The sequence below is a fragment of the Gymnodraco acuticeps genome, unplaced genomic scaffold (genome assembly GCF_902827175.1).
Source record: "Gymnodraco acuticeps unplaced genomic scaffold, fGymAcu1.1, whole genome shotgun sequence".
NCBI lineage: Eukaryota > Metazoa > Chordata > Actinopteri > Perciformes > Bathydraconidae > Gymnodraco > Gymnodraco acuticeps.
The window spans coordinates 4,168,762-4,187,512 of record NW_022990590.1 but is presented as its reverse complement, the minus strand read 5'-3'; the positions used below and the strand labels follow the sequence as shown (position 1 = coordinate 4,187,512).

The 18,751-nt window shown below is 39.7% G+C and overlaps 1 protein-coding gene across 2 annotated transcripts; it reads left to right on the top strand.

The window, feature by feature from the left end:
* Window positions 1-2,165: 2,165 nt before the first annotated feature.
* Window positions 2,166-15,204, top strand: snw1 (SNW domain containing 1). 2 transcript variants are annotated; one of them, XM_034228728.1, is made up of 14 exons: window positions 2,166-2,281; window positions 2,779-2,932; window positions 3,088-3,249; window positions 3,663-3,758; window positions 5,127-5,233; window positions 5,703-5,807; window positions 6,081-6,150; window positions 6,271-6,336; window positions 6,515-6,631; window positions 7,393-7,534; window positions 8,214-8,316; window positions 10,858-10,975; window positions 11,559-11,722; window positions 14,465-15,204. In XM_034228728.1, the coding sequence occupies exons 1-14, from the start codon at window positions 2,268-2,270 to the stop codon at window positions 14,664-14,666; spliced, it is 1,620 nt and encodes a 539-aa protein (XP_034084619.1). In that variant the 5' UTR covers window positions 2,166-2,267; the 3' UTR covers window positions 14,667-15,204. The 2 variants fall into 2 exon arrangements, with proteins under 2 accessions (XP_034084619.1, XP_034084618.1); XM_034228727.1 differs by having other exon boundaries at window positions 8,211-8,316.
* Window positions 15,205-18,751: the final 3,547 nt, after the last annotated feature.

Here is an 18,751-nt window from a genome sequence, read left to right as displayed (position 1 = left end):
AACACATTGTTAATGAACGTAAAGACACAGAATCTAACGGTGCCCACCTCAACACTGAAAGATACAAACTCGCGAGGTTATCAACAAAAACGTACATCAAAACAAGTGGCGCTAGGTACTAACATGAGCTAGGCTTACCTTCCTCTTTGTCTGGTCTAAAATGGCATTAAAACGATGATGTAGTTAATCCATAGGTTAATATCCAATGGGGCTGTGTCCCCTTTGAAATGTTCTGATAATCTATAAGCAATAAAACTGCAATTCCGTTATCTGCTGTCCGCTCTGTGCTCTGTGCGCTCTGAAATCAAATCAAAATTTGTTTACCTCAATTCTTTGGCGTTTCTGCATTGCCCGGCTCTTTCGTTCTTTCGGTTGTTTTTTGTGCTCAAATATGGAGGGGACGGCTCCGGGTTTCAGCCTCCGATGTACTTTAAATGCTTCTCCACCAACAGACTTGACGATGGCAGGATCAACATCGTATGCATCAGACGCGAAGTGGTCAGAGCACAACTTGCTCCATTTTGTCGGCTGCCAGCCAACACGATTCACTAAAATAATCCAGTTTCGGCGGATGATTTTGTCTTGGGGAAATGAATGAAAAATTCTCCCAGATCCCGCACCGTTCGTACATCCGAAAGCACAACAATAACCCATGTTTTGCGTGATTTCGCGGATATAATTCAGAGTTCTGCACCAGTCATGAGCGAAAAACACCGCTGACATGTGAACAGCGCACGAGACTGCCGAGTCGGGATATTTGGCCCAGAGACTGTTTGGCCACAATGACGTCACACGCGCGGAGGCTGCTGGGAATGACATGTCAGAAATTCAGACGGCTTTGGGTCGAATTTTGTATCAATAAAAAGCTTTTTTTCGTGTGTATTATCTCGATTTAAATTAAATAAAAAATACAGGCAGTCTTAAAAACAACATTTCTATAAAAATGTAGCATATTTGGAAGCTTTGCATTTGACCTTTATGTGAAACATCCGGGGCTTTTCAGAAAACATCCGGGGCTTGAGCCCAAGTAGCCACGCCCTAGCGCCGCCACTGGCTCAAATCCCAAAGTTCCCTCCAGAGGGAATTTCTCTCCCACAGACTCCACCCTGCCTTAAAAGCCTCAATTGGACTCCTTTGTTTTCTTCCGTAACATAGTGACATCAGAGTGTAACACTCCCGCTTCTATTGGATAGCATTCCAGCACTTTGTATGGGACACATCTCAAAGTGGCTGACCAATCACAACAGAACCGACCAGCTAACCAATCACAGCAGATTGGACTTTGGTTTCAGACAAAGGGTGAAACTCACATAGCTTATGGTAGCAAAAAAATGTGCTTTGTGTGTACCGAATGATGGGCAGCACAGTTTAAAAGCCCAGAAGCTCCCCTCACACATCATTTAGTTTAAAAAATGTGTGTTACTGTATAATTATAGAGATTTTTGCTGTTTGCATTTTCCATTAATAACATCATCATTTATAAGAGTTAGATGTTATATATGCACAAATTAGATGACTGCATTCTAGCCAACCACATTTTCATAGGAAACCATGTAAATATCGTATTTAATGAATATTATTTATCTTCTCACTATGCAAACCCCAACCCTAAACAAATCTTTAGTGTAGTTTGAAGGCTTTTTACATATAAAGCCCTCACCTCTTTGAGCTGTTACCAAGTCACTCTGAGACTTTAAATGAACATCTAATTCATCACAAGTATTAATAATCTGTAGTAGAGCCTGACAAATGTTTGCAGCAGGTATTGGCAGCCGCAGACACAGTTACAGTGTGAGATGTCTAAATGTAAAACAGACATTTGTTTTTCTGCAGTTTCTGCAAGAACTATCCACTAACTCATCAACATCCAGAATAATGAAATAATAATTACTAACTGCTCTAAAAAACAGCCTCAGATTTTTGGGGATATCCAGTCTCTGAAAGATATTTGCTTGAAACTGATAAAACACCTCCAAATTACTTTTGAATGATTTACAAACTGAGGGTGGCCCTAACACCACACTTTATTGGGATATATTCTCTCTTACTAAGCTTTTTTGGCATGTTTAACATTAACATTAATTTAATATAGTTTTATATGACGTAAAAAAAAGAAAACAACATTTAATACGAAACATTTTAAACAATAGGGAAGTAAAAACATTAAGAAAACAAATAGACTCACAAAAAAAGGCAGAGCACAATCTATGATAATGTTAGTATGCCACTGCGCATGCTCAGTCCATTGCTAAGGAAGAAAGGGGAAAATGTCTCTAGCGAGGTGAGTAACGCGACCGGGCCTTTTGTGTTTTTATATCACGAAATTATATCATTCATCGTTTCAACTTTGTAGTATCCGATGTAAAGATCTGCTTTAATGTTTCACGTGTATCTTTTTGCTTTGCCCGCTATCGGTTCGTTGTTTATAATCAAAGCTAACGGGACCAGCTAATGCTAGCTAGCCGAAATGCTATGTCGTGAGGTGAACATTTGGCATTAGCTAGTTAGCTTAGCAGCACACATCCATGGTCAACAACACACTTGTATTAACTGTTTACCATTCGTGTGCTCGCTTTATGCTTCGGGTTTGTGCCTAGGACTGTTAACGTGTTATGCGTGTAGCATAAACCGACTGTTAGCTAGCTGGTTTGCAGTTTTTAAAGTAAAGGCGACGTTACTTTGAGCCACTGTCGGCTAACGCTAGCTAGGGCTTAACGTTACATCACCAAAGGTACTGTACAAACAATGAGACTTACTCATGTTTTACTTTGTTTCCAGCTTTTTACCGGCGCCGACCCAGCTGTCTCAGGACCAGTTGGAGGCAGAGGAGAAGCTTCGGGCCCAGAAGTGCTACTCCACTGCCCTGGTCTCGTCCCGCAGAGAGCCTCCTCCTTATGGACACAGAAAAGGCTTGGTGCCTCGTTCACTTGAGGTATATAATGTTTATTTAATCAATACATGGTTATCTCAAATATGATAAAACTGTTATTGTCTGATTACTGGGGGGTCATTTATTGTTTGATGTCCCAAGGTTATCAACACCAAGTCCATCTTCTAACTTATGCTGTAACTGTTTTATTTCTGTAGGACTTTGGAGATGGAGGATCTTTCCCAGAGATCCACGTGGCCCAGTTTCCTCTGGAGATGGGTCGGAAGAAGAAGACATCCAACGCCCTGGCGGTGCAGGTGGATGCAGAAGGAAAGATCAAATATGACGCCATCGCCAGAGCAGGACAGGGCAAGGATAAGGTATACATGTCAAATATGTATCCATGCGCAACTTGAAAAATATCAAGATTATATTAAGAGTCTGGTCTAATTCTGTCAAGTGATGTAAAGATAGATCAGTATGATAATGTGTGGATTCTTTAGGATGAGATACAACTGCACACAATGTATAAATGGAATGTAATATATTAGACACTCACAGATCTAAGTCATAACAGGCTTCATACAACACTTATTAGTGAGTTGGTTTTATTGCCAGAGTTAATTATTTCAAGACAAAATAAAAGATAAAAGCAAGTCTTTCATTTACAGAACACACACTCGGCAGACTTTGTAAAAAAGACTGAAGAAAAACAACATGATTACAAAAAGAATCCCATTTTCCTTTTCACGCTAGTTTAAAAATTTTTTATTTCTCGTCCTTATTTTTGCAGGTTATCTTCAGTAAGTACACAGACCTTCTTCCAAAGGAAGTTCTGCATGAGGATACTCCAGAACTGCAGAAGCCTGATGAGGAGGCTGTAAAAGAGGTAAGCCATGTTGCAATGTGTATGAATCGAAACATTAAATAACAGATGAAGTTATTGTTGGGACTCTAGATTGAACTAACTAAAGAAAAGAAAACATTCTTTAAACTATTCGCCCGAAGAAGTCAGTCGATGTTGATATTCTCCGTTGGTGACTGTGAAAATGAAGTTCATTCTATGTTAGGGGTGGGGAACCTTTTTCCTCTCAAGGGCCATTTAAATCTTTTCAACATCCTCCGAGGGCCGTACAAATTATTGACCTCTGCTTAAAAATCACAGCCCATTCATTTGGCCTTTCTTTTATGCTGTGCAAAGAAAAAGCAACCTCTGAATCCAGATATCTTGCCATGACTCGCGCATGCATGCACGTGCACAGTGTGGCATGACCACCAAACAGAAAGATATGGACACAAGATGTGTGCAAATGTATTTAGTTTCCTATCCATGGACATGATTTAAGTGGGGGGGACCTAACCTCCTCTAGGGGGGTCCGGGGGCAAGCTCCCCCGGGAAGATTTTTTTTTAAATATTGAAGTTAAAAGCATCAATCTGGTGCACTTTGAGAGCAAAATGAAGAGATCTATGGAAACATCTCTCAACACCTATATGAAACAGAACTGTAAGCAGATTAACTTTTTCTTTATGGATATTTTACAAATCACTCTCCTTTCAAACTGTATTATTGTTTATTAACAACAACTTTTGTTTACTGTCATATAGTATTTTATACCTGTTTACTTTATTCTCTTGTTTTATGATAACTATAATGATCATATAAAGATGTGCCTTTACCTCACTGGTTGGAGAAAAAGCCTCTTATATTCGTTAGCATAGCTAGCTAACCAGATGCTAATAACAAAGTTATTGACTGTATGATCAGAATGACAGATGAACAGATCGCCACTGGGCTTACAACTAAAGACACAGCCACGCAAAAACTGCAGCATGTGTACGGATTTATGGGTAGGCCTACTGCAATTTTTGAAGTCCCGGAGCGGCGTTCTGGTGCTCTCCGTCAGAACTGCACCCCTGTCAGACGAGACATATACCACGTGATGACACGTTAGGCTCGTGTTGTGTTCAAGGACCATGACCGTTGCCAGGAAAAACAGGCACTGACTTGTTTAATTATTTTGCGGTCTAGATTTCTTTAATTTTTTTGCGTGTTTTATAAATTACCTCGAGGGCCATACCAAATGGTCTCGCAGGCCGTATGCGGCCCGGGGGCCGGAGGTTCCCCACCCCTGTTCTATGTGATCAAAAATGCTATTGACAATTAATCAGAAATTGATTCATTTTTCAAACATTTATAAGTTGCTTGACTTGGAATTTGAGTTGTAGTCAGAATCTAAACATGGTGGTTGTTTGTAGCTGACGGAGAAGACCCGCATGGCCCTGGATAAGCAGGTGTCTCAAAAGATTGCTGCTGCCATGCCTGTAAGAGCTGCAGACAAACAGGCCCCCGCACAGTACATCAGGTATGTATGAGTCATTAGAGAAAGTAGGAAACTTGTATGACTCTGCTTTCGTATAATGCTACTTTGACATTGTGTGGGAATGAAGGTGAAGTGGTGATACAGACTCTCAGACACTTAAGAAGTACCTACTTTTAATATTTATGTGTAAAGGCAGATGTACACATCAACAAGGTAGTCTGGTTATAACAATAGCAGCTCACACAACAACATATATAGAAAAAGACAAAACACAACATGCAGAACATATGAATTGTTCAACATAATCCCACTTAGAGCTTGATTTGTCCCATTTCATGTTGTGTTTTGCCACCTTGAAGTGGTTGGTTGCAACATTCCTTTAGCTTCGCAAAGTATATTTTAGATTGTATATACTGTTAAATGGATTACAATTATTGTCTTTATCTCCCTTATTTGGGTGATGTAAATAGTTGGTTTGGTGACACATTTTCCCTCTCGTTCTCTCCTCCAGATACACCCCATCCCAGCAGGGAGTGGCTTTCAACTCAGGGGCCAAACAGAGGGTGATCCGCATGGTGGAGATGCAGAAAGATCCAATGGAACCTCCACGTTTCAAGTAAGTAACACAGGCACCTGTAAAGAAAGAGAAAGACGCCACTCCTGACTTATCGTGTATAAATGATGCATCTTTCATGTGTCTAAACTGCACCATATTTGACACGGCAACCCCTCGAATGCCCAGAGATACACTGCCAAATTTAAGAAATAGCCTCATAGACTTCTTAACAACTATTTTACTGTAAAACAGTTTGGTTTTAAAGTTGTTGTTTTTGATTAAAAAAAATAAAGCGTTGACATGAACATTGATGGAAATAATTGTATGTTTCAGGATCAACAAGAAGATTCCCAGAGGACCTCCTTCCCCCCCTGCCCCTGTCATGCACTCCCCAAGCAGAAAGGTACAGCCATCTGAAATATCAAAAACATTCTGCTTCTTACTACTTTAACACTACAAAAATCCAACTGAATTTCATTTTTTAAAAGTCTGTATGTTTGATGGTTTCTCTTCCTCTGCTTAGATGACAGTCAAGGAGCAGCAGGAGTGGAAGATTCCTCCATGTATCTCCAACTGGAAAAACGCTAAGGTAGGGAATCACCAGGATTACATTTGATGTTTTTGTGTATGGCAAGAAGGTATTTTGTTGTAATATTTGACACATTACATAAATATTAGATTATTTGGACTCCAGATGCTCTCGTTGTGATTCCAGTTCCATCGTCTCACTGCCTTTTTCTCATCTCTGTATGCTTAATATCTTTCAGGGCTACACCATTCCTCTTGACAAACGTCTGGCTGCTGATGGCAGGGGGCTGCAGACGGTTCATATCAACGAAAACTTTGCTAAGCTGGCTGAGGCGCTCTACATCGCCGACAGAAAGGTACCATCGATTTGTGGTTCAGAAATACTTTATTTGCCCTAGGTAAAAATGTTTTAGTGAAAGTTTTTCCATTTTATAATACAATTCAATAAGTTAAATAAATAAACATTTTTTTACATAACATAAGAAGTAAGAATACAATGCAATAAAAATACCAAAAAAATAAATAAAACGGCAGTATTTAAGGTAAACATTTCCAATACAAGATGAAATACAAGATTGAAATATTTATATTAACATAACATGTAAGAATGTGCAATAAGAATATGAAATAAAATATTTATATAAACATAAGATTTCAAAGTAAAAAGTACAAATTCAAAGATAAAAAAAAGTACAAATGTAGTATTTATATAAACATAAGAACTAAGACTTCAATTAAAGATGAAACAAATAAGAATTTAATGAGATATTAAATAAACATAAGAATCCAAGGTAGTGGTTTCAAAATAATTAACTGATATGAAATATAATAAGATACTACATGAAATAAGAAGTAAAATATAAAAATTCCAATAAAAATAATTAAATATTTATACAAACAAAAGAAGTAAGAATGTGCAAGAAAAAGTTGAGATAAAATATGACATAAACATGGGAATTTAAAGTAAAAATGTCCCATAAAAAGATTAAATATATATATTTATACAAACATAAGTTGCTAAGTGCCAGGAAATTGAGTTTAAGAGTGATTGTCTAAAACTAATTTAAAAAACGTTTTCGATCTTTGAATGACCATGAAATGCTGATTGTTTCCATAGGCCAGAGAAGCAGTGGAGATGAGAGCCCAGGTGGAGAAGAAGATGGCCCAGAAGGAGAAGGAAAAGAAGGAGGAGAAACTCAGGGAACTGGCCCAAATGGCTCGAGACCGCAGGGCGGGGATCAAAAGTCACGGGGACAAAGGTGAGTCCTAAAGACGAGGAACCTAGAAAAAAATGTTCTCCGTTCCTTATTTTCCGGGTGGTTTTCTGAGTTAGTGGAGCAGACTGTGCTGTCAGTGCCGTTGTCCGTTTTCCAAATCTGGAACACGAGGCGCATAAGTGATGGCAGCATTTTTCACCCTGCCGGTGTTGACAGGACCAGCAAGCTGTGAAATGATGTTTCTGCTTCCCTGCTGATCATTCACATGGATTTCCAGAAGAGAAATCCATGTGAATGACCGGTTTGTGTGCATGCATTTTGAAGGACGGTTTGGATATGTCACATCCTATCGAAGTCTAACATTAAATGTGTTAAAGGGGCCTTAATAATGCTAAGGCTTGTGGTTCATATTTGTATTTTGCACCCGTTTAAAAAAATTCCCAAAACTGTAATACATCAGTGTTGTTTTTGTCTTTCGTGTTAACTGTCCACTGACTCTTTCCCATTTCTCTCCCTCCCTTGCCTCCTATTTCTTCAATCCCTATACTATCTTTCCCCCCAATTATCCCTCAAATCACTTCCACTGTTCCTCATCTATCCACCTTTCTTTTCGCACATCACATCATCTGTCTCCCACTTCTCTCATGTGGTATTTTTTCTCTTTTCCTTGCACCCTTTTCTCCCTCATTCTATCCATCCCCCCCTCCATCTCACGCAGCAGGTGGCGAGGACAGTGAGGTCAGGGAGCGTGACGAGATCCGCCACGACAGAAGGAAAGAGAGACAGCACGACAGGAACATTTCCAGGGCCGCTCCTGATAAGAGGTGCTGGACACACACTTTAAACACACCCCCCTCCTCCATCTCTCAGTACACACACACACACACACACACACACACACACACACACACACACACACACACACACACACACACACACACACACACACACACACACACTAGGGCTGTACCCGAATATTCGTTCGTTGGAGTACTATTCGGGTTTCAATTTCGTTATTTGTTTTTTTGTTTTTCCCCCCGTTTTTTCTTTCAAATTTATTGAAATCTCCAATATCAACGTAAAAGCTTGTTCGGGGGGAGCTAACACTTAACCATAAACACTATCGTTTACTTTCTCCGTCTTTATATGTAGACATTACTTTTCTCCGTTAATCTCCGTCACGTTGTTTCCATAGCAACAACAACTTCTTGTCAACAGCGCTACCTCTCCTTCAAAATAAAAGCATGTCCATAAATAGGAAGCCAAGCCAAATTACACTTAAGACATATACAACTGCAACGAAAGTAACACACACAATGCAATATCCTTTTTAATTTCAAAGAACACAAATTGGGTTCATAACTATAAAACAACAATACTGTAGAATAACAAAATGATTACTACCGAATATCCGGAGCCCAAAAATGGTATTCGGGACAACACACACACACACACACACACACACACACACACACACACACACTTGTCTCACTGCTGAATCATTCATCGGGCCAGCAGTTATACCGAACACACGCAGCAAGATCCAACAGAGCACTCTGACAGTAGTCCATGTTTGATTGTGTATGCAGGACCAGCGTGTTTGTGTGAGTGTGTTCTCACTGCCCGGTTGTCAGTTGATGGAATGGCGGTTCCCCGCAGGAATGAGGGGAGTGGAATTCAGAGGAGAGCTCATTAAAATCACCATTGCAGCTGTCAGCGAGCAGAAACCTTGTGATCTTAAAATTACCTTTGGCTTTAAGATGACGTTGGCTGAAAGACATTCAAGTCACTCCAAACTTTTTTAACGACGTACAACATTTCATCCTCGATTTAAAGACAAAATCCTTGAGGTTTTCCAGAAATATGATTTAAGAAGTTATACCCATAGGCATACATCAATATTTCAGGCATGTATCAATATAAAATCCATGCAACACTACGGTCTATTAGGGGTTTAGGGGTTTCATGCCACAGTACTAAACATAGCATTTTTTCTAGAATTCCCTTATGTTTTTATGTCAGTGGCCCTTTCTCATTTCTCGAATTCCCCTCCTCGACTCCCCTCCTCAACTCCTATCCTCGTGTCTTAGTCCCGCCCACAGGAGATGCGAGCGAAGGAGTCGAGGAGGGGAACCGAGGAGAGAGGAGGGGAAGCAGCAGGCGGTTAGAGAAATGAGAACTCCTCTCTGAGCGGTCATTTTAAAGAGACGTCCATTAATGATGACCGGAGGAACAGCAGCCCTCTGTCTGATGGACAGATGTGTTCATGACCACTTATATATTTACTTTTAATTAATTCACAGTGCGGTATAATGAGACAATAACAGGCTACAGATGCGGACACACACACACACATACACATATATAAATATATACAATTTCAGAATCAAACAAGTATGAGAGCACTCTCATAATAACACTATTAGAGACTGGATATATCCCCCTCCCCCTCTGGTCGCTACAATGAGGAAATGAAATTACGGGCCAAAAGTTGTATTTACAAGTATTAAAAGACACCTACACACTGTACCACACGCACCTACACACTGTACCACACGCACCTACACACTGTACCACACGCACCTACACACTGTACCACACGCACCTACACACTGTACCACACGCACCTACACACTGTACCACACGCACCTACACACTCTCCCACACGCACCTACACACTGTACCACACGCACCTACACACTGTACCACACGCACCTACACACTGTACCACACGCACCTACACACTGTACCACACGCACCTACACACTGTACCACACGCACCTACAGCTCCTACAGCATATAATATATATCAGGATACAGCCGTTGTGTATTTTATTATGTGAAGCACTAAATGGTTTTAGACAAATATCGACTCTTCGTAGATATCTACTAAACTAAAGCAAATACAGAGAGTAGGCCTTTTATACTAAGTGATATATATTGTACACTGCTCTGCTTTCTGCACGGACCTCACAGCTGTTCTCACTGTAAACATCGCATCGTGATGAAAGCAGTTAATAAAATAATATCCAGGGGATGCATGCAGAGCTGTCATTGGCTAAGATAAGTCCGGCCGTGCGTCACGACTCTTTGAAACATCACTGTTGCCGGAAATGCATCCGCCGAGGAGCCATCAGTGTCTCCTCGGTTAGAGCTCCTCCAGAGAGCCTACTCGACGCTCGATCCTCGGTCCTCGATGTGCATTTAGAGAAATGAGATGTCCTTCAACATGGCGCGCTGAAATTCATTTCCGGAGGAGTCGAGGAGGGGAAATTAGTGAAATGAGAAAGGCCCAGTGTAGAGCTTATGTCATTATTTTTTTCCATGAATCTTTGCTAAGTGTCTGCCATTTTTCTGTGTCGCAGGTCGAAGCTGCAGAGAGACCAGGACAGGGACATCAGCGAGCTCATCGCTCTGGGCGTGCCCAACCCCCGCTCCGCCAGCGAGGCTCAGTACGACCAGCGGCTCTTTAACCAGAGCAAGGTGAGCATATCAAACATGCCTTCATACAGTTATGATTTGTGTTGACTGGACACAAATAGCAACATGTTGTGGACTATTCTTTATTGCTATTGTTTGAGAAAGAAAACCAGGAGTGGACATTTCTGAGTTGGATTATTTTTTGTGGATTTTGGGGAAAGAGTTATATATTCAATATTGTTTTCAGTTAAAGATTTTCAATTTGTTTATTACTTAAATGTCATACATGATCATGTTTGCGTCATCGATTTGGTGGGTTCGTTGTCCTTTTTTAAAAGTGTTGGGTTGAAGTGGCAAAGTCTCCAGAGTTTTTCTGGAATTTAAAGCCTCAGTCGCAGAACAACCTTGAAAGATAACTCTTTTTTTCTTCCAAATGTATATAATGTAAATAATGCTAAACTGAGTAATTTGATACTCAATACAAGGAAGAAACGCATTATGATTCATTTTTTTTCTTTTTCAGCACAAAAGAAAACAAATGAATGTTAAGAGATCACCTTAAAAAGTTTGAGCGATTACCTTGTTTTGCAATTTATCTAGAACTAACTGTACCTTATTATCCTCTCTCTCTCTCTCTCTCTCTCAGGGTATGGACAGTGGTTTTGCCGGCGGCGAGGATGAGTCTTACAACGTGTACGACCAGCCGTTCCGCGGCGGCAGAGATATGGCTTCCAACATCTACCGGCCCAGCAAGAACATAGACAAGGACGCATACACAGATGACTTCGACACACTCATGAACAGCAACAGGTACTGTACATCACTCTGTTTCCACTATATCTTTAATAACATGTTATACATGTACTCGGAAATGTCAGTATCATAATTATGACACGTAAACAACTGTAAGCAGTGGAAAATGTCAAAGATGATAAAACGCCAACAAATGAAAACAAAAAATAAAATTGTTTGCATAAATAAAACATGAATATGTTTAATCTGTAAGTACGCACTTAAGTGTTTGCATTTTAATTTGTTTACAAACCTTTTGCAATATTGCTTGTTAGATCAAATGTAGTGCGATCCTTTAAAACTATGCTTGATGTTGTGACAATGATAGGTGTAACTGAGCACCTCAACGCTTAATAACTCACATGTAAAGTTATGTAAGCTATCACACATCCCCCCCTGCATAATAGGGTCAAATGAACCATGGGGCAATATCCCCTATTCATCTAACTTGCTTGCATTAATAATATAACTAGCTTAACTGGCCATGTTTTGATGGTGATGATCCCAGTGCATCAGCCAAATAATCCTACAGAGAGATTACAAAAAATAAAATATGATGAAGAACTTTACTTTAAAAATATTGATAAATATTCCCTAAAAGTAATTATTTTTACTTAACCATACTGCTTCCCAAATACTTGTAGGACACTGCTGCTTCACTGCTGAAGTTTTAACTTTCTCAATTATACACCCAATAAAAGCCTGAATAATTTTGGGGGCCTTCTGGCTTGATTCCGAGGCACGAGAGAAGCATGCACATGATGTCCCAGCAGGAGGTCTCCCCCTGGGGCGGCAGCAGCGCCACACACCACTAGCCGAGCAGAGCCTGTCCCATATGCTCAGTCCCCAGCTCGTCACTGTCCTCTAGAAATGTCTGGCCGGCTGCAGGGAGTCACACCACTCAGCAAAACATCGGAAATCTTTGATTGAAGAAAATTCCCTGAGACATGCAAACATATGTTCATTGGAATAATAAGACATTTTAGACCCAGTGCTGAAAGAGTGCCCTAGGAATGAGTCATAAAAGACTGAAATGACCTAGCATTTGAGCAATTCAGTTCACTCGTCTTGAAGTCAACAGTTTTTTGGTCAGTCATTTACCAAGTTTTGAATGTCTGAAGCTTTCCTTGTGTCATAAACAGCAGTGGCTAACAAGTGACAGCAGATGCTAACAATTGTCTAAGTAAGACTATTGAGCGTCATCACACTGAACTTTAGCCGCCTTTAGCTTAGCGGTGATGATGTGAAATCATGACCGAAATGTAGTTGGTTTATAGCCCAATGTTAGTTTTATGGCAATTGCATTTACGCTTCCAAAATTATAAAAGTGGTGCTAAAATCTGGAGATCGTGCTGCGAAACAAAACGGCATCTGTCTGTTCCTTAAGCGTGTGTTTGACCCAGAGCTTACTCTTTCCAACATCTTTTTGTTGAGAGAGCCCTAGCATGGAATACTTCAAGGTCCGCATCCAAAAATATCTCACTTGCGTCAACTATATCTTGTAGCAACTTGCTAGCAGTTTTCTTACATTGCAAAAGAAGAAAAAACAAGCCCAAAAGAAGTTGGCAAACAAAATTGTCTTTAAGGCGAGACACGGCAGGCAAAAACATCGTTTTCCAAGCACTGGTCAATTTTGAGATTTTTTGCTATTTTGATTCCATAACATGTTTTCTTTCAGGCTTTTGGAAGGAAAACGTACAAAATACACATTTAAGTGTTTATTTTACTATAGTTTGTCTGAGTCTGTAGGTTTCTCCTAAATTCACCAAAAGTTAGCATTCTAACGTAACATAAAGTACCGCGACCGCTGTGTGCACCATGTCAACAGAGGTATCGCTGGAATGCTCCGTTTTTCCTGCACAATCTCATCGGATCCAAATATGGTCATTTCCTTTGTATCAGCAACCAATCGTGAAAGTACAAAGGGGTCTTAAACCAAAAACCTCAATCTCATTGGCTGGTGTCAATTTCTGACAACGTGATTTGTTCAGATGCGTCACGTGATGTGCTAAAACACTTCCTGGTTAGCTTTCCGCTGGAAATTTAAATCTCAAAATGGCAAAAGAACAGCGAAAAAAACGTTCACAGAGAAGACGACAACAATTGTCACTTGCACGAAGCAAGGTTATAAAAAAAACAAATGACCCCGAACATGAAATACCTTCACGGAGTGCGTCGATGCGCAAGCTGTCATCCAAAGAACAGGAGGGTTTAGCTAGCGCCTCACTGCAATCTTTAAAGGTAGTTTTCTCAAATTTAGTTTTTTCTCATATTCTGAGTGAGAAATGTCCTCTTCAGTAGCACTTACCTGAATTATATAACATTGTATACCTAGAAACATGGCGAAAATGTATATTTTACGGCTGTTGGCAGTATTTTCTGATTTATGGAGTGATAAAAAGAGATATCCAAAATCCTTTCTGTAAAAACGAATTTTGAACCTGGCTTTATCCAATGTTCAGATTTGTGTTCCTGAAATGTGTTAAAATATGCGCATATTTAATGAGATGATGGCTCATTTGCATATTTAAACATGCTATTTCATAAAACTTGTAATACAAAAAACAATTGTCTTAATGCAAGTAATTAACTGGAGACATTTCTAGCTGATGTCTTTAAGTTAAAAACATTACCCTATTCACCTGTAGTGTCTCGCCTTAAGTTTACAAACTGTAAAAAAACACAACCAAAACGTTTCTTTTGGAAAGAAACTATACATATCTTTTAAACTAATTACGTTTTCTTCTTTTTTCATCTCAGGTTTGTTCCAGACAAAGAGTTCTCCGGTGCAGACCACGGGCAGAAGCGGGATGGCCCCGTTCAGTTTGAGGAGGATCCCTTCGGTCTGGACAAGTTCTTGGAGGAGGCCAAGCATCACGGCGGCTCCAAGAGGCCATCCAACAACAGCAGCAGCAGCCGCTCGAAGGACGACTACCACGACAAGAAGCGCAGGAAGGAGTGAGAGCGCTCCACGAAGGGAAGCTGCTAGCATGATGGAGGATAGGGAGGTCGTCTGCACCCTCTCAAAGGCTGAGAGGGGTTTTAATATGCTCAATTCTATCAGGAATGATCTGTCACATTTTTGGTTTTATTTCATTGTGACACAAGGAAGAAATATAGTTTTTTTTCCCTCCTTTCTCCCCACATTTTTTGCCCCATTCTGTAAATGCTAAGTCATGCTTGTTTTGACTTGGCTAAAGTGCAAGTGGAGCTAATTAAAAATATGGACGTTGTATTTTGCCCTGGAAATGTTTCGATTTCTTTTTTTTATATCTGTATTTAGTTACTCAAACAGAACATGTTCATATTATTTTCCAATTTTCCCCCTACATTCCCCCTCTTTTTTTGTCCGCTGTGTTTTATTTAAACCACGGTGTATTTGTGAGTTTTATTTGATGGCAGATATGTACAGCATTATAAACCTATCTGTAAGGTGTGAAGCAAACCTGCCTTATAATTCTTGTAAATGACTACCAATGGAATAAATGTCTTATAGTGTATTTCTGGTATCCTCCTCTTCGTGTTTCTTATCGAGTAAACACTTTTGGTGGGTTATTTACTAATTTAAAAAATGATGCTTTTTCCCCCCGTCAGCTTTTTCAGAGCTGCCCAATCTAAACTTTTACAACATAGTGGGAAGTCCATTAGTTGTGTAATTGTTATAGCTTTCTCGTAGTAGATTTCCATTATTTTAATCACTCCCCGAGTAATGCATCCTATTTACATAGATGATTAAATGCCCAAAATGTATTTAGAGAAGCCATCTATTACAAAGTGTGAGCAGTGACTTTTTTTTTGTACCAGAAATGGGCTCCGTGATTTATACGATGATTAGAACAAAACTGGTTCCATTAATTACAATTAATTGTGATTCATGCAGTCTGACAGTTTTATTTTCCCTGGTTTTGGAAAGTAATCAACGCGGCATTACACGGCCCGGCACCCTCACAAATCTCTGCACCGCGCCAACTCTCACTCATGCCTGAATAGGGCGCAGACACTTGTTATATGCACGTGATTTATGTTTTTCCTCCATGGGCAGTGTTTGCAGTTATGGCCGTGTGAATTAGTGCCCTGGACTCGCATGGTATGTTTTATTGCTGGTCTTTTTACCACCATCAGAACAAATATAGCCAAAGAAGTGACGGATGAAACAATAACCCCAAAAAAATCCAGGCCAAATAAAATAGTTATATTGGGGTATTTAAAAGGAACTTGGCAAATGTTGAAGTTATGTCTCTTATTTTCAAACTTTGCTTTCTTATATCTCAATGGGATTTCATTGGAGAGTTTAGTGGCACTCAACTTCTGGTTTTATTATCTGGGTAGGTTTACACATTCAAGGAATTCGTTTTTGTGTATAATGAAGCATACATAAACACGATAAGAGGAATTTAGTTGTGCATTAAAAAAAACTAAGATGTCTACGAGAAATCCAAAAGAATATGAATAGAATATAATTCCTTTATTGTCATCGCACCAGGTACAACGAAATTTCAAAAAGCGATCCTCGCAGTGCATTTCCACATAAAACGAAAAGATATATATCAATAAACATATAGACACATCCATACCAACATGCATACATGCCCGCACATAATTTAAATACAGTTTACAATATAAAAAACACAAGGATGATATTTGGCATCTCTGATGTTGATCAGCTAATAAATTAATAAAACTATTAAAAAGTAGTGCAGTTGCAAATTGTTACTGTGTGTGTGCTAGTTCAGCGTTTGACGGTATTCAGTTCTCGTATGGCTCTGGGGTAGAAACAGTTTTTCAGTCGGTTTGTCCTTGATTGAATTGACCTGTAGCGTCTACCGGAGGGCAGAAGAGCAAACAGGAAGTGTCCAGGGTGTGAAGAGTCTGCAATTATTTTTGCCTGCTCTGTTGCGGCAACGTTGGCTGAAGAGTTCCTCCAGATCTCTCTGGCCGCCATCATGGACAGGTCAACAGCAGCAGTGGGGACATTTATCAAGGACAACAAGGTTTAAGACAATTTATTCTGAAAAACAGCCCTGCTTTTGGGTTGTACCTCTCCTGTAGTGTGTTATAAATAGCTTTTTGTGCATGTAAATGGTCTGCAAACGCTAAAATCCCGAAGTTTCTCTCTACCTTTTTGAACATTAAAGGTCCCCTATTATACTGTTTTTCATCAATATATTATAAATCTCAGATATATACAAAACATGTCTCCTTAGTGTTTGGCTGGAAATACCAAACAGATCATGCATTGTAGCATGCCACAAACAAACCCCTCTGTTTCAGCGCTGTTTCAAAAGTGACTTTAGGTGAAAATAAGGAGCCTCTCCCCACATGTTTATGTGTAAAAGACATGGAAAAGTGGATTTTGCATAATAGGTGACCTTTAAAACTTTGAAACATGTAGAGGCACAAAATATGATTGAATATGAGCATTATAGGGCCCATTTAACATGATCCTTTCTCACATGTCAGTGTTTTATTCCCACGTCTTATTATTCTGCCTTTGATCCTCTCCTGAGCATAAATAAGTGTTGAATGAAGGATGGACCGCTGCTGCCAGTGTGAGGGTGATTTAAGGACAGCGGGGGTTTATCATATGAGTGTCAGTGTGAAGAAATCCATCTGACATGTACCAGCTTAGCGTCAATGACTCATGAGGGGAATATAATGACTGGGTTTTGAAGGCACATTTATGAACATAAATAAAGTCCTTTTCAATACACAAATATTTCCAAGTCAACACAATTAATTGTTTCCATTCAGCTCGGTAAGATCCCCTTCAGCCTGCTTGTGCGCTCGGACCATTGTTGGAGGACAGCTGGATAATAGGTCTCCACTCGTGTCTGCCTTTATACATGTGCACAGAGGAAGATCAATGAGATTCTTATTCATGGAGGTAAAGAGGAAATTGGTTCCCTGGCATGGCTTTTGTGTGCTGTTGGTAGTAAACGCTGGGCGTATTGTGTTGGGCCATAATGGAATCCTCAGGTCGCAGAGGAGGCCATGATGGATCGCTTCTTATCTGTGCTCCACAAGGTCACACACCCAGAAATAATAAACTATATTGAGTTGTTGCCGAGCATCTCTGCACTCTTTGGACTTGACGAGGATTGCTTCGTTTGTTTTCTCTGATGTTATGTGTGATATTTAACCCCCCTCCTTCCTCCCTTTCAGCTGCTGCAAAGCAATAAGTCTGGTGATAAATGTCCCCTCTGCTGCTGTTGACCTGTCCATGATGGCGGCCACAGAGAGATCTTATCTCCCTCTGTGAGATTTGCTCTTTTCTTCCGTTATTGAAGGCTGCAACAGAGGAAGGCTTTTTGTGTTGTTGAAGAAACACACCCACACCATGGAAAACAATGGCTGCATCTCTGCACTGCCAGGGACAAAACAAGGCACAATAATTCTCCATCCACATAAAGAGATGAGTCATTTTAGGAATAGAAAGACAGAATGACAAGTTAGAAAATGTCTTAGTTCTTATAGGGCCGAAAAAAGTAAGCAATACCAGCACATACAGAACAGATATAAGTGATGTGAAGAGCATAACATGAGAATGACATAATAACAAATAAGAGTACATACAAATATGAACATAATTTATTGAGTGAGAGGTTTTAGGGAATAAGTTCCATGATTTCCCAAAAGCGTATTACTTTTTTGTTGTTTAATAGTTTATTAAGCAACAAAAAACAATGATTTACATAGAGAATCCAGTTCTAGGAGGCACAGTGAAAACAATTGCATTTGATATATATATAATATATTCAAGAGCGCCATCATCTGGAGCATCATAGATACTAATAATATCTTTAATGTTGAAAATATAGAAAGAATAAAGTGAGTCCAAATTGCTTGGGATATTTCACAATAAAATAATACATGATCATTGTTTTTCAAAAACGTATCCATATTGAGAAAAGGTACAATAAGTTTAAATGTCTAACTTAGCAACAAGACAATTAGCATGTATGTTTTTGGAAAATACAGGATCTATTAGCTGTCAGAAGCAACGTTTTGGTGTCTCTAATTATGATAGGGCATCCTTGGTTTTTAAAG